Source organism: Staurois parvus, unplaced genomic scaffold, assembly GCF_062004578.1.
Source record: "Staurois parvus isolate SC_StPar_1 unplaced genomic scaffold, SC_StPar_1.0 ptg000025l, whole genome shotgun sequence".
Lineage (NCBI taxonomy): Eukaryota > Metazoa > Chordata > Amphibia > Anura > Ranidae > Staurois > Staurois parvus.
This window is the reverse complement of record NW_028317821.1, coordinates 7,049,827-7,064,735: the sequence shown is the minus strand read 5'-3', so window position 1 is coordinate 7,064,735 and position 14,909 is coordinate 7,049,827. Positions and strand designations below refer to the sequence as shown.

Genomic DNA, 14,909 nt, shown 5'->3' with positions numbered 1-14,909 from the left:
TGCAATAAGTCCATCTGTGAAATTTCCTTGCGCCTAAATATTCCACAGTCAACTGTTAGTGGTATAACAAAGTGAAAGCAACTGGGAACAACAGCAACTCAGCCATGAAGTGGTAGGTCACGTAAAATGACAGAGCGGGGTCAGCGCATGCTGAAGCACACAGTGCTCAGAAGTCACCAACTTCAGAGTCAATAGCTAAAGACCTCCAAACTTCATGTGGCTTTCAGATTAGCACAACAGTGCGTAGAGAGCTTCATGGAATGGGTTTCCATGGCCGAACAGCTGCATCCAAGCCTTACATCATTAAGTGCAATGCAAAGCATCGGATGCAATGGTGTAAAGCATGCCGCCACTCGACTTTACAGCAGTGAAGATGTGTTCTCTGGAGTGACCAATCATGCTTCTCTGTCTGGCAATCTGATGGACGTGTCTGGGTTTGGCGGTTGCCAGGAGAACGGTACTTGCCTGACTGCATTGTGCCAAGTATAAAGTTTGTTGGTGACACTGTACTGCTAGGGTGACAGTATGTTTATGACAGTATATTTGTGAAAAATTATTATTTTTGGTTATAAACTAATTTGGGTTACTTTTTTTTACTAAAAAGATAACTGAATACATTTTTGCCAAGATTTATGAAGATTATTTATTTGCAAAATTTTATAAGAAAAACACTTTTTTAAACATTTGTGGACTTTTTCATTTATATAGCAAAAAAAATAAAAATCCCAGTGGTGAATAAATACCACCAAAATAAAGTTTTATCTGTCTCAAAAAAAATGCTAAAAAATTAATATGGGTACAGTGTTGCATGACTGCGCAATTGTCATTCAAAGTGTGACAGCGCTGAAAGCTGAAAATTGGCCTGGACAGGAAGGGGGTAAAAGTGTCCGGACGTGAAGTGGTTAATAAAAGTTAATTGAACGATCAATTTATCAAACCGAGCATGGTAATCCACTGGGTGAAGTCAATCCGATTCCTTGTGAAACGACTGAAATTCAGTGTTAGGCCAGCTTTAATGCAGACAAGCAATTATCAAATAATTTGCTCCTGTGTGCTAAAAGAAGAGCAGTGTGCAGCCCAAATTTTGCTGAGTGCTCACCTTCCTTGTTTTGAATGGTTCCAGCATGAAATCTGAAACAAAATACTGGGTGCAATGTTCCCCAAATTGGCAAATATATGGCAATCTCAATAGGTATATTTAATTATCAGAATGGCCCTCATTACATCGAGTTTATATAGCCCCAAAGGGTTTGCTCAGCGCTGTACAATAGAGGGGGGGGGGGACAATACATGAAACAGTACAGCAACAACAAACAGCACACGAGGTGTTAGAGGGCCCTACTCTTTTGAGCTTACAATCTAGGAGGGAGGGGGTAGTGGTACAGGAGGAAGTGGCTCTGGGGGGGGATGGAGTGGTAGGAGGAATGAAGGAGAACGGCTGTTAGGTGAGGGTAGGGTAGGCTTCCCTGAAGAGGTGGGTTTTCAGGGAGCGCCTGAAGGTGAGAATCTGATGGATTGGGGTAGTGAGTTCCAGAGGATGGGGGAGGACCTGGATAAGTCTTGCAGTCGTGCGTGGGAGGAGGAGACAAGACAGGAGGTCCTGTGAGGAGCGAAGGGTACGGGTAGGGTGGTACCTGGGAATCAGGTTGGTGAGGTAGTTAGGGGCAGTGTTGTGAATGGCTTTGTAGGTCAGAGTGAGTAGTTTGAATTTGATGCATTGGGCAATAGGGAGCCAGTGGAGGGATAGGCAGAGGTGGAGCAGTTGGTGAGGTAGATGAGTAGCCGCTGAGTTCAGGATGGTCTGAAGCGGGGAAAGCCTGCGCTGGGGTAGGCCGGTGAGGAGGGAGTTGCAGTAGTCAAGGCGTGAGATAATCAGGGAGTATACGAGTAGTTTAGTGGTGTCTGGGGTAAGGAAGGAGATTTATGCCATTCTGGGCCCAGAGAGAGTTTGCACTCTAGGTGTTGCTTTATACGGTATCAATGAACCAAGTTTCAGTTCATAAAAATTGTTAGGGTGTGTGTTGTTTTGAATGCTGTTGGCTTCACTTATTAGGATTAGATTTGTTGTGGTACAGGTAAAAGTACCTAAAACATGAAGCAAATAGATTGGTACATTTCTCCTGCTTTATATATAGTGGTCAACTAGCTGGAATCAGGAAATTAGACTTTACTGACAAAAAAATTGTTATGGGGGTTCTAAAAAAAAAAAAAGATGACTTCAATACTTACAGTATATAACACGATCAATCACCTAGCTGCCCTATATATTAAAAAAATGAGTTGCCTTGTTGGTATGCCAATACAGTAATGATCCTCAATATTACTACCCAGGAACAAGCCTGCAGATCAGCATTTCAGACTTCATTTACTGCATGTTATTTCTGGGTCAGTAACTCAAAGTACGAATAGCAATAGTGACTAAGCAATTACCATGTTCAGGATGAGGGCAGCAAAGGCGGCTTCTATATTCATCTCAGTACAGGTTTTCCAAAAGAAAAAAAGGTGGATTTCTTTAACAGAAAAGCAAAGCAGAGAACTTCGCAAAAAGCTTTTCCCCTGTACATCCTACCATAAATTCCATATCTCTTTTTTTCATTGAACGGCAGAGCCTGACAGTAGGGTTATAGTGCCATCTCCAGGAGTAGGACATTAGGCAGAAAAAAAAAAAAGCACCACCTAGGGACAGTCCCTTATGGTAGCCAGACCCCCCCATCTACTATAGGCAGCTCAGTTTTTAGCCTTGTGGGTAGGAGTAAAGACCTAACTTCCTGCTGATACTTAGTTCCTTTTTTTTAACAGGGTTACCCATTTTTTGCTTTAATTTTTTCCTTACAATCTTTAATCAATAACCAAGCTGGGCAACAGGTTGGACAATATTCTGTAGATCCTAGTAGTCACCCCCACTCATCCACAGCCTTGGCCATCAAGACCACTACCTACATATGGGGTTAGTTGTGACAGCCCTGTCCAGGATTGGAGTGGTTGTGAGATCTCACAGGAAATTTCATTAGTCAAATATTGCAGACTTTCATGCTGTGTCTACATACGACGCCAGAATTCTTGCCTGGTTTTTCCTATATAGAAAGCTACACATTCACATGAATAGCTGACATGGTGATTTATTTCACTGCTACTTGCGGAGTTGTGGAGATAGCGGGCTGTTTGGCAATTGTCCTTATATGTCACGGACCATTCTAAAGATACGTCCACAGGCTAAAAGGATTTGGGGACCATAGGCTTACTGAGATTGTTCTGCAAAGCGTTAATGACCACTCCAGAGATAGTTGATTATGGAATGAAGGTGAGTATCAGTCCACATGGGGCAATATTGTTCAGCACAATGGAGCACTAAACAAGATATTGGATACAAGTTGAACACAAGTTCAGCACAATGGAGCACTAAACAAGATATTGGATACAAGTTGAACACAAGCACGAGCACCTTCTTTTTTTCACCAATTATGGGACTGGTTTATGATATGTTTATAATATGCTCAGGTTTATGACCATGCGCCGTTCATTTGTTTTTTAAATTTAGTGTAACAGTATAACCCCTCCTTGATGGAGGGCCACTCTCCAGTAGAAAGGCCCCATGAAGTCCTCTGCATATACTCTGTCCCCAGCAAACTACCCGCAGGTGTGGGTTAGGATGTTCCCTCTGATGATCCTCTGCTTGTGAAGGATCTGAGGCCCACTCAAGTGCAGATGTCTCATCTCCTGGTGCTGGACCTACAGGTTGACCTTCTGAAAGACCATCCAAGTGAGGCCAAAATGCTTAGCATCATCCAGCACAGGGGTTAGGTCACTCTCCCTGTCACGGGGGAGAGTTGGGGGGGAATCCCACTCATTTCCAGAGGAAAAGAGGGGATTAGTTCCAGGAATGGGGGTACTCCATTGAGTGAACATTGCATGTCTCTTCTGCAATAAAGAGCCTACTTATTAACAGCTTTTTTTTATATTAGGTAGGTACCAGCATAACCTGACTGTATCCAACTTCTTGTTTCCTTAGTGGATGAAAAAGAAAACTCATTTAACAGTAAGTAAAAAAACACTTGTGTTAGTTCTACTGAATAGTGTGTTCATACATCTTACAAAACCCCCATCAGACCTTGCTACACAGATCACTTCTCAAACTAAGTATACTTACTATTAAACCAGTGGTTCTCAACCTTTCTAGCGCCGCGACCCCTTAATACAGTTCCTCATGCTGTGGTGACCCCCAACCATAAAATTATTTTCGTTGCTACTTCATAACTGTAATTTTGCAGTAGGAGGAATAGTGCCACGTCATTGGTGTCATTGGGAGGAATAGTGCCCCATCATTGGTATCAGTGGGAGGAATAGTGCCCCTTCATTGGTGTCAGTGGGAGGAATAGTGCCCCCTTCATTGGTGTCAGTGGGAGGAATCGTGCCCCGTCATTGGTGTCAGTGGGAGGAATAGTGCCCCGTCATTGGTGTCAGTGGGAGGAATAGTGCTCCATCATTGGTGTCAGTGGGGGGAGGAATAGTGCCCCATCATTGGTGTCAGTGGGGGGAATAGTGCCCCATCATAGGTGTCAGTGGGAGGAATAGTGCCTCATCATTGGTATCAGTGGGAGGAATAGTGCCCCATCATTGGTATCAGTGGGAGGAATAGTGCCCCGTCATTGGTATCAGTGGGAGGAGGAATAGTGCCCCGTCATTGGTATCAGTGGGAGGAATAGTGCCCCGTCATTGGTATCAGTGGGAGGAATAGTGCCCCGTCATCGGTGTCAGTGGGAGGAATAGTGCCTCGTCATCGGTGTCAGTGGGAGGAATAGTGCCTCGTCATCGGTATCAGTGTGAGGAATAGTGCCCCGTCATCGGTATCAGTGTGAGGAATAGTGCCCCATCATCGGTGTCAGTGGGAGGAATAGTGCCCCATCATCGGTGTCAGTGGGAGGAATAGTGCCCCTTCATCGGTATCAGTGGGAGGAATAGTGCCCCATCATCGGTGTCAGTGGAAGGAATAGTGCCTCATCATCGGTATCAGTGGGAGGAATAGTGCCCCTTCATCGGTATCAGTGGGAGGAATAGTGCCCCATCATCGGTGTCAGTGGAAGGAATAGTGCCTCATCATCGGTATCAGTGGGAGGAATAGTGCCCCATCATTGGTATCAGTGGGAGGAATAGTGCCTCATCATTGGTATCAGTGGGAGGAATAGTGCCTCATCATTGGTGTCAGTGGGAGGAATAGTGCCTCATCATTGGTATCAGTGGGAGGAATAGTGCCCCATCATTGGTATCAGTGGGAGGAATAGTGCTCCATCATTGGTGTCAGTGGGAGGAATAGTGCCCCATCATTGGTATCAGTGGGAGGAATAGTGCCCCATCATTGGTATCAGTGGGAGGAATAGTGCTCCATCATTGGTGTCAGTGGGAGGAGGAATAGTGCCCCATCATTGGTGTCAGTGGGGGGAGGAATAGTGCCCCATCATAGGTGTCAGTGGGGGGAATAGTGCCCCATCATTGGTGTCAGTGGGGGGAATAGTGCCCCATCATTGGTGTCAGTGTGGGGAGGAATAGTGCCCCATCCTTGGTGTCAGTGGGGGGAGGAATAGTGCCCCATCCTTGGTGTCAGTGGGGGGAGGAATAGTGCCCCATCCTTGGTGTCAGTGGGGGGAGGAATAGTGCCCCATCCTTAGTGTCAGTGGGGGGAGGAATAGTGCCCCATCCTTGGTGTCAGTGGGGGGAGGAATAGTGCCCCATCCTTGGTGTCAGTGGGGGGAGGAATAGTGCCCCATCCTTGGTGTCAGTGGGGGGAGGAATAGTGCCCCATCCTTGGTGTCAGTGGGGGGAGGAATAGTGCCCCATCCTTGGTGTCAGTGGGGGGAGGAATAGTGCCCCATCCTTGGTGTCAGTGGGGGGAGGAATAGTGCCCCATCCTTGGTGTCAGTGGGGGGAGGAATCGTGCCCCATCCTTGGTGTCAGTGGGGGAGGAATAGTGCCCCATCGTTGGTGTCATTTGGGGGAGGAATAGTGCCCCATCGTTGGTGTCAGTGGGGAGGATTAGTGCCCCATCATTGGTATCAGTGGGAGGAATAGTGCCCCATTGTTGGTGTCAGTGGAAGGAATAGTGCCCCATCGTTGGTGTCAGTGGGAGGAATAGTGTCCCATCGTTGGTGTCAGTGGGAGGAATAGTGCCCCATCATTGGTATTAGTGACACCAATGATGGGGCACTATTCCCACTGACACCAATGATACTTACCTTGCAGACCCCTGCTCCAGCCTGGGCTCGCTCGCTCCCTCCCTCTCCCATGGTACCGACACTTACCTGTCAGATGTCTTCCTTCTCCAGCCGCTCTCCTCCTCTTCACTCGCTCGATCTTCGCGGTGCCGCTCGGCTCCTCCTCTCCAAGCTCCACCTCCTTGCCGGTGATTGGCCGCCTGTGTGCCTCTCCTGAGCTACAGTGCCGGCGGCCAATCACAGGCGAGGATTGATCTCGAGGTGTGTCCAGATGACAGGGGCGGCATGTCATCCCGCCCACACCTGGAGACGGCGGTGGCGGCGGCGGCGGCGAGGAGCGGTGTCTCGGTTCCTAAGACCATCGGAAATATGTGTTTTCCGATGGTCTTCGGCGACCCCTGTGGAAGCGTCGTTCGACCCCCAAAGGGGTCGCGACCCCCAGGTTGAGAACCGCTGTATTAAACAGAATTGATTTCCAGCAGTGCTGTTTTCAACAAGACTGTTTCCTCTTATAAAGCACAAATTGGCTAGTTAGCTTAAAGTGTATCTAATGATTTGGATAGAGTAGAAAAGGGTCATTCTAAAGAGACTCATCCAAGAAACCATTGCTACTGGGACTGAAAATACGGGAGAATCTAAAATGTAGAGTTGTCACAACAGAAATAGGGAGGGAGGCTTCCAATGAGAACATGTGTTGCTGTGACAACTGTGTGAGAGGATTTCCTCTTACTTCCTGATGTGTCTACAGGGCAGAACATGAAGGGAAATCTTCCAAATTGGACCAAGACAAAAATATCTGAGAAGGTTTAACTGTTCTATTCTATCCAAAATGAAGAAAAACATTTTGGCTTTAGATATACTTTTATAGGCATTGTTTCTAAATTGTCAAAAACAAAGCATGTATTTGACAGATGTGGCCCTAAATCAGGGTAGGCAAATTCAGCCCTCCAGCTGATGAGGAACTACATGTCCTATGAGGCCTTGCAAAGCTGACAATTACAAGCATGACTCCTGAAGGCAGAGGCATGATGGGACTTGCAGTTCCACAATATTTGGAAAGCCACAGTAATGCAAGCCATAGACGGTTCATTTATGGGCCGATTTTTTGTCCAAAAAACGAATCATTGGTCGTTCTGTTGCCACCAATGATTGCAAAAATCGGCCGTTTTTCACAAATTTTCCAGCATGACCGATAAAAGAAATGAGGAGGAACCGCGAAAATCGGCCGTTGCCCCACTAACTGTGCGAAAATCGCCCGATAAACGAACCATCTATACCCTGCATTACCCACCCCTGCTCTAGATTCTTCATAAAATGCAATGACTGTTTCCATATAAGTGCCATCTTAACTGTCACTTTGCAGAAGCTATATTGAGAATGAATACAGCAAGTGACCATGTGAATTTATATAACTGAAACTATTCTGCCAATTGAAATGGAATACAGTCTATCTGGTTAATCTTCATAACAACTGTAGCTTTGACAATATGTAATACCAAATACAGTATTCTGCTCAGTCTATTGGTCACACAATTTTCTAAAGGAGAAAACATAACAAATGCAAGTTAATTAGAAAACACTTTATTTGGAAAAATAAAGACAATACATTAAACTGTACATGAAAAATGATTCCAAAAGGAGTATTGCACCCTACTGTACAACAATGGTTGCTATATGATGGAACAGCACAGTTTTATTCCACCATTGCCAGGTCTTTGAGAGCATGGCTGCGAGGTTTCTTTGCTTTATATCCTGGTCTTAAAAACTCAATCTTCCTCTTTTTTGCCTCAATTTTATTTTTGTGTTTCTTGAGTTTCTTCCTGGCTGCCACATCAGGGTTAGCCACAGCCTAAAACAAACAGAAATGCATAATATTACATCTACAACAAATATCAGCTAAGTAGTACAGCACCTGGGACCACCCAAGTGCCTGTGTTGTACTTCAATGAGTGCTTTGGTTTCCCCATGCACTCCAAAAAGTTGTATTTTAGCTGTTACAAATGTCTGACCCAAAGGATGATGAAGAATATGCTATATAAATCTAATTTTCTAAACCATAGCATGCAGGTTTGTTTGGCAGAGAAAAAAATGAGTAAAACTTTACTTCAACCACATTAAAGCCCATTTCCAGGCAAAGTTAACCACTTTCTGCCAGCCATACACATATACACTATATTGCCAAAAGTATTGGGATGCCTGCCTTTACACGCACATGAACTTTAATGGCATCCCAGTCTTAGTCCATAGGGTTCAATATGGAGTTGGCCCACCCTTTGCAGCTATAACAGCCTCAACTCTTCTGGGAAGTCTGTCCATAAGGTTTAGGAGTGTGTCTATGGGAATGTTTGACCATTCTTCCAGAAGCACACTTGTGAGGTCAGGCACTGATGTCGGACAAGAGGGCCTAGATCACAGTCTCCACTGTCATTCATCCCAAAAGTCTTCTATTGAGTTGAGGTCAGGACTCTGTGCAGGCCAGTCAAGTTCCTCCACCCCAAACTCACTCATCCATGTCTTTATGGACCTTGCTTTGTGCACTGGTGCACAGTCATGATGGAACAGGAAGGGATCATCCCCAAACTGTTTCCACAAAGTTGGGAGCATGAAACTGTCCAAAATGTCTTGGTATGCTGACACCTTAAGAGTTCTCTTCACTGGAACTAAGGGGCCAAGCTCAACTCAGACACATTCATCAGATTGCTAGACAGAGAAGCATGATTTGTCACTCCAGAGAACATGTTTCCACTGCTCTAGAGTCCAGTGGAGGTGTGCATTTCACCACTGTATCCAATGCTTTGTATTGCACTTGGTTATGTAAGGCTTGGATGCAGCTGCTCGGCTATGGAAACCCATTCCATAAAGCTCTCTACGCACTGTTGTGCTGATCTGAAGGCCACATGAAGTTTGGAGGTGTTTAGTTATTGAATCTGCAGTTGGTGACTTCTGTGCACTGTACGATTTAGCATGTGCTGACCCCGCTCGGTCATTTTACGTGGCCTACCACTTTGGCTGAATTGCTGTTGTTCCCAGTTACTTCCACTTTGTTATAATACCACTAACAGTTAACTGTGGAATATTTAGTAGCAAGGATATTTCACAGATGGATTTATTGCACAGGTGGCAACCTATCAAGGTACCACGCTTGAATTCACTGAGCTCCTGAGAGCGACCCGTTCTTTCACAAATGTTTGTAGAAGCAGTCTGCATGCCAAGGTGCATGATTTTATACACCTATGGCCATGGAGGTGATTGGAACCCGAATTCAATGATTTGGAGGGGTGTCCCAATACTTTTGGCAATATAGTGAGTGGCCGCATATATACATCTTCATGTAAACACCTTACTTTGCTGAGAGTGCACTCTCTGAGCACAGTGACCTTTGGGTACCGGAAAGCTCCCGATGTACTTTTAGACCTATATTTAAGATGTAACATATAACATGGTTGCAAGCCAACTCCCCCCACTCTCAAACCACTCCTCTTATGATAGCACGTGGGAGTTCTTTTTCCCGGCGGCAGCTGTCACTTTTTATTTTTGCGCAGCTGTGCGGCGGGCTCCATCCACACAGCCATATCATTCAATAACAGAGATCTGTGAGAGAATGAACTACAAGTCATGCCTGCCACTGCGGCAGATGAACGTGTATTTATCAATATAACACAAGTATGGTGATCACTGCACTCGATTTACATTAACACTTTCTCTAGCTCTCCAACTGAGAGTTAGTACGGACAAGGAACTGGAGGAAGAGTCTACAGGAACCTGTGCATTGAAACCGTGATCAACCAATCAACTTCTATCAAGCAGGGGCAGCCATAAACTGATCACAATTTGTCTGGCCCTGCTGAACCAGCCACATTTTGATCACTGCATAGCCAGCTTAAGGCTTCATTTAAATGAATTACACAAATTAAGCACAAATTATGACAAACAATACATGTAGCCACAATACCTGCAGAGTATCACCAAGAACACGGATGAATATTCAACATTACCTGCAGAGCTTTTTGCTTTTTCCTCATGGCTCTCTTCTGATTGGCTAGTTTCTGTACACCAGCAAAACACAATGAGAAACACTGTAAGCCAACCAAATTCTTCAGAAGGTCAATGATTTCTTGAGAGAGATTTTTCAGTGTTGGGTCTAGAAGAAACAAAGCAAATTTAATAGGTTTTCCTACCTGAACAGCAACGTTTTTCAAGTTTATAATTTCATGATGCTCCTTTACTGGATACATGTAAGGAAATGTGGCCAAATGTGCAACTAATGGACTGCAGACATAGTACAGGGATGACCAGAGACTGCGGACAGCACAGGGATGACCAGAGACTGCGGACAGCACAGGGATGACCAGAGACTGCGGACAGCACAGGGATGACCAGAGACTGCGGACAGCACAGGGATGACCAGAGACTGCGGACAGCACAGGGATGACCAGAGACTGCGGACAGCACAGGGATGACCAGAGACTGCGGACAGCACAGGGATGACCAGAGACTGCGGACAGCACAGGGATGACCAGAGAATGCGGACAGCACAGGGATGACCAGAGACTGCGGACAGTACAGATGACTGCTGACCTTTGGGGAGGTGGGGAGCGGGTACCTGAATTTGACAGGTACCCGCTCTTACTTCCGCAGAGTTTTTGTTTGATCTTACCTGTTCCTCGATCCAGCCGCGCGCTGTCTTCCCGGCTTCTGTAATGGCGCTCGGCATGACAGCCGGGTGCCCAGTGCGCATGAGCGAGAAGCACTTGCGCTTTGTGATTGGTCCGGCGGCTTCTGGGATCTGTCATGTGTCCCAGGTACCGCCTTACCATTCACAAAAAGCACCGCTTCTTGCGCATGTGCACTTGGCACCCGGCTGTCATGCCCAGTGCCCACAGAAGCCGGGAAGACAGCGCGCCGCTGGATAGAGGAACAGGTAAGATCAAAGAAGTAAGAGCGGGTACCTGTCCAATTCAGGTACCCGCTCCCCACCTCCCCAAAGGTCAGCAGTCCTCTCCATAAGGTCCCGTTGCAGAGCTGAGCGGCCGGCCCGGTATTCTGCACGGCGGCGGTTTAAATACCGGACCGGCCGCTCTATATTCGCTCCATAAGACGCACTGACATTTTCCCCCCTTTTTTGGGGGGAAAAAAAGTGCGTCTTATGGGGCGAAAAATACGGTAATCAGCTTCTTTTATTTTAGAGCTTAATTGAACAAGCTGAAGTTAGAAGCTAAATGGCTGCCATGCAATCTGCTCCAGATTCTGACTGCTTCAGTTTTGATATATTTCCCCCATTATCTTTACTCTTACCAACTTACATGGGTTTGAAATAGTTTGCATTGACAGTGCAACTTCTCCTAAATCACGGCATCACTAAGTTTAGAAGAATGGGGCACAGTCTAAATGTTTCATTCAACACAGTCTACTTTACATAACATTATCGTCTCATTTGTATACCAGCTACAGGCATTTTCTTACATTTCCAACAGGTGTTGTACTGGTCATCTTAACTATTCATATTAGTATTGAGATTACAAAGTCATTATACAAAGATGTGTGATTTTTTTTACTCTAACCTCTGGATGTTGACAGTATAAACAAAAGTATTGAAGATTTTTAATCCTATAACAATAGTTTTAGAGATTATGTCATTATTAATGGCAATAGCAATGAGTTTAAAGTGGTTATAAACCTCAGGTATGAAATATGAAGAAATCATATTCCTCTACAGTGTCTCTCAATCCAGAGCACTAAGGTAGGGCATAGACAGTGCAAATTTCCTTCCTGCAACCACAGGGAAATCGTGCAAATTTGTTTCCCGCAACCAGTGGGGGGAGGGAAGGCGTTACTGCCGGGATAAAACAGTGGTTATTACTCCAATCAGCTCTCAGAACTCTCCTCACTGAGCTTTGTAGAATGTAACTTCAGCTCTCTGGTCCATTTTTCTAAACTCTCAGACAAGCTGCATAAATTCAGCACTTTGAACAGATGTAGAGAAGACTGCAGATAAATAGGCACATCTTATGTAGGAGGATTTGTTTAACCCCTGTGTACCACCTGAGGGTAGTCACTTCACTAGGTATATGTAAGATGTTTACAACCACTTTACATTTTTTCAGGAATAAATAGTGACTGGGATACATAACAATACTAGGCTACATAACAGTGCATTTCAATATTGTATGTTGTGCAGCAGTGGGAAGAATTTGGCCCACTTTTGATAACCAAGCACCTCATATTAGAATTAAATTAGTCTTCAAGTAACCCCTGGAATTTTCATGGGCATCTGGCTGAAGTTTTACCTCCTAACCTTTGTTTTAAAGAAGAGATCAGTAATGGAAGCCTCCATGGTTAATCTGGTATGGAAGACAGGGACATTTTTTTTTGTCCAACCAGTAGTGCCCTTTTACCTCGATCCGAATAGGTACTGTTCAGTTCTCTGAAAAGTGGAGCAATGATGGATGGCAGAAAAGGCTTCACTCTCTCTTTTCCTAGATCCACTGCCATGGCCCCCAGGAATTTAAATACACATATTCTCTGTAAGAAAGAACAGGGCAAAAAAGCAGAATTAGTACCAGCAACATGAATGACAACCAGCTTTGGACAACATCCTAAAATCGGAGACACTCCAGAACACAGCATGACTGACTGTTTCCTGAGTAAAGGTTTTTGATTCTATGACCCAGAGCAGCTATGTGCCCAGTGAAGCCAAAATTCTGATCAGACAGCCAAGCAACTAGTATTTGTAGGAGGAAAGATCAGCAATGACAGTCATCATATTTCAGTGCAGGTTTTTTTAAATAAGAATGATATAAGTAGTAATATCAGATACTTTTATTTTTTAATTGTTTGTCCAGGATTCTATCCGAATATTGGTATATACCAGTGGTTATAGCATCAATATTATTTTTAAGGCATGTAGTCATTTTATAATCACGTCTGCATCATAATGTGGCACATCTGGTCACTCCATTAATGTATCTGGTCACGGCGTTAATTATTTTATCAATTTTAAACTGGGATATATTTTGATGTGATAAAATAGATATTCTATTTTATGGGTTAAGTTAAGAATCATTTTATTTATGGATTTTTTTAAATTAACCACTACATAATTATAATGTAATATACGATACTGGTTTATACTGTATATTTTAATCCTTCATATTATTTCATTATGATTTTGTTTGTATTATTCCATTGGAAGGGGGCATTTCCAGCCCACAAAATGTCTTGGCTTTCTCCTCTGACTTCTTGTCATGTGCAATAAAGGTTTACTGGACTCACATCAGATCTGTGACACCCTATCTTTTCTACCTTTGGGTCCAGAGCTCTACTAACCTGTATATTAATCACTAAACTGAAACAAGTATGCGGCCAAAGAAATCAGAAGTGTTGACTTACATAATTGTTCCAGAACAGCGACAACTAGAATTTAAAGCCAGTGATAGCCAGACAACTAGCATTTCCACAGAAAGCAGCAATGTCGGTATATTTATTTCTGCTATTAAAAAAATTCCTTCAAAGTATAACTAAAGGCACAACTTTTTGTTTTCATTTTGGATAGAGAAATGGAGGGTTATAACCCCCCTGTCCGTTTCTTTTTTTCCTATCTGTGTCTATAGGGGAGACCCTAGCCAAAACAAGAAGTGAGAGGCAATACCTCTAAAGTGAGGAATCGCCGGTTGTCACCAGAACTAGTGTCGCCATTGGAAGATTTCTCCTCTATTAGTTTTCTAATGGCAATATTTTATTAATGATAAATAGAACAAATAGGGAGGGTAAATCTCCCTTCTAACCTCAGCTTGTTCATTTAAGCTTTAGCAATAAAACTTGGAAGCGAATTGGTTCCCATGCAGATGTTCATGAGATTATGAGAGAACCAGCTTTAGTAAATAAGCCCCACAGTGACAGACTGTCAGTGCCAGCAGAAAGACTTGAAAAGACACAAAACAAAAAGAGCTAGAAGAAGAGGATAAAATGAAGGCGTTTTGACAGTATGTCCACCTGACTTTTTTTTTTTTACTGCACCCAAAGATCAGATGAGATAGATCTGGCCTCAGTGATCAGGGTTCTTTCATATCTTTATGGTACATGCCCAGGGTTGTCACATACCCTTGTAGTATGTGACTATGGTTCACACATACCCTTGTAATATGTGACTATGGTTCACACATACCCTTGTAATATGTGACTGGTTCATACATACCCTTGTAATATGTGACTATGGTTCACACATACCCTTGTAATATGTGACTATGGTTCACACATACCCTTGTAATATGTGACTATGGTTCACACATACCCTTGTAATATGTGACTATGGTTCACACATACCCTTGTAATATGTGACTATGGTTCACACATACCCTTGTAATATGTGACTATGGTTCATACATACCCTTGTAATATGTGACTATGGTTCATACATACCCTTGTAACATGTGACTATGGTTCATACATACCCTTGTAATATGTGACTATGGTTCATACATACCCTTGTAACATGTGACTATGGTTCATACATACCCTTGTAACATGTGACTATGGTTCATACATACCCTTGTAACATGTGACTAAGGTTCATACATACCCTTGTAACATGTGACTATGGTTCATACATACCCTTGTAATATGTGACTATGGTTCATACATACCCTTGTAACATGTGACTGGTTCATACATACCCTTGTAATATGTGACTATGGTTCATACATA

At 43.9% G+C, this 14,909-nt stretch overlaps 1 protein-coding gene across 1 annotated transcript in view; it reads right to left on the bottom strand.

Annotated features, from left to right (window-relative positions):
• Positions 1-7,771: 7,771 nt before the first annotated feature.
• The window catches only part of UTP20 (UTP20 small subunit processome component), a 134,743-nt gene continuing 127,605 nt past the window's right edge, over positions 7,772-14,909 (bottom strand). Inside the window, exons 60-62 of the mRNA XM_089694285.1 lie at positions 12,602-12,728; positions 10,202-10,347; positions 7,772-8,055 (exon numbers count right to left, since the gene is read on the bottom strand). Coding sequence (XP_089550411.1) covers positions 7,900-8,055; positions 10,202-10,347; positions 12,602-12,728 — 429 coding nt within the window. The 3' untranslated portion in view covers positions 7,772-7,899. The remainder of the gene's footprint in view (positions 8,056-10,201; positions 10,348-12,601; positions 12,729-14,909) is intronic.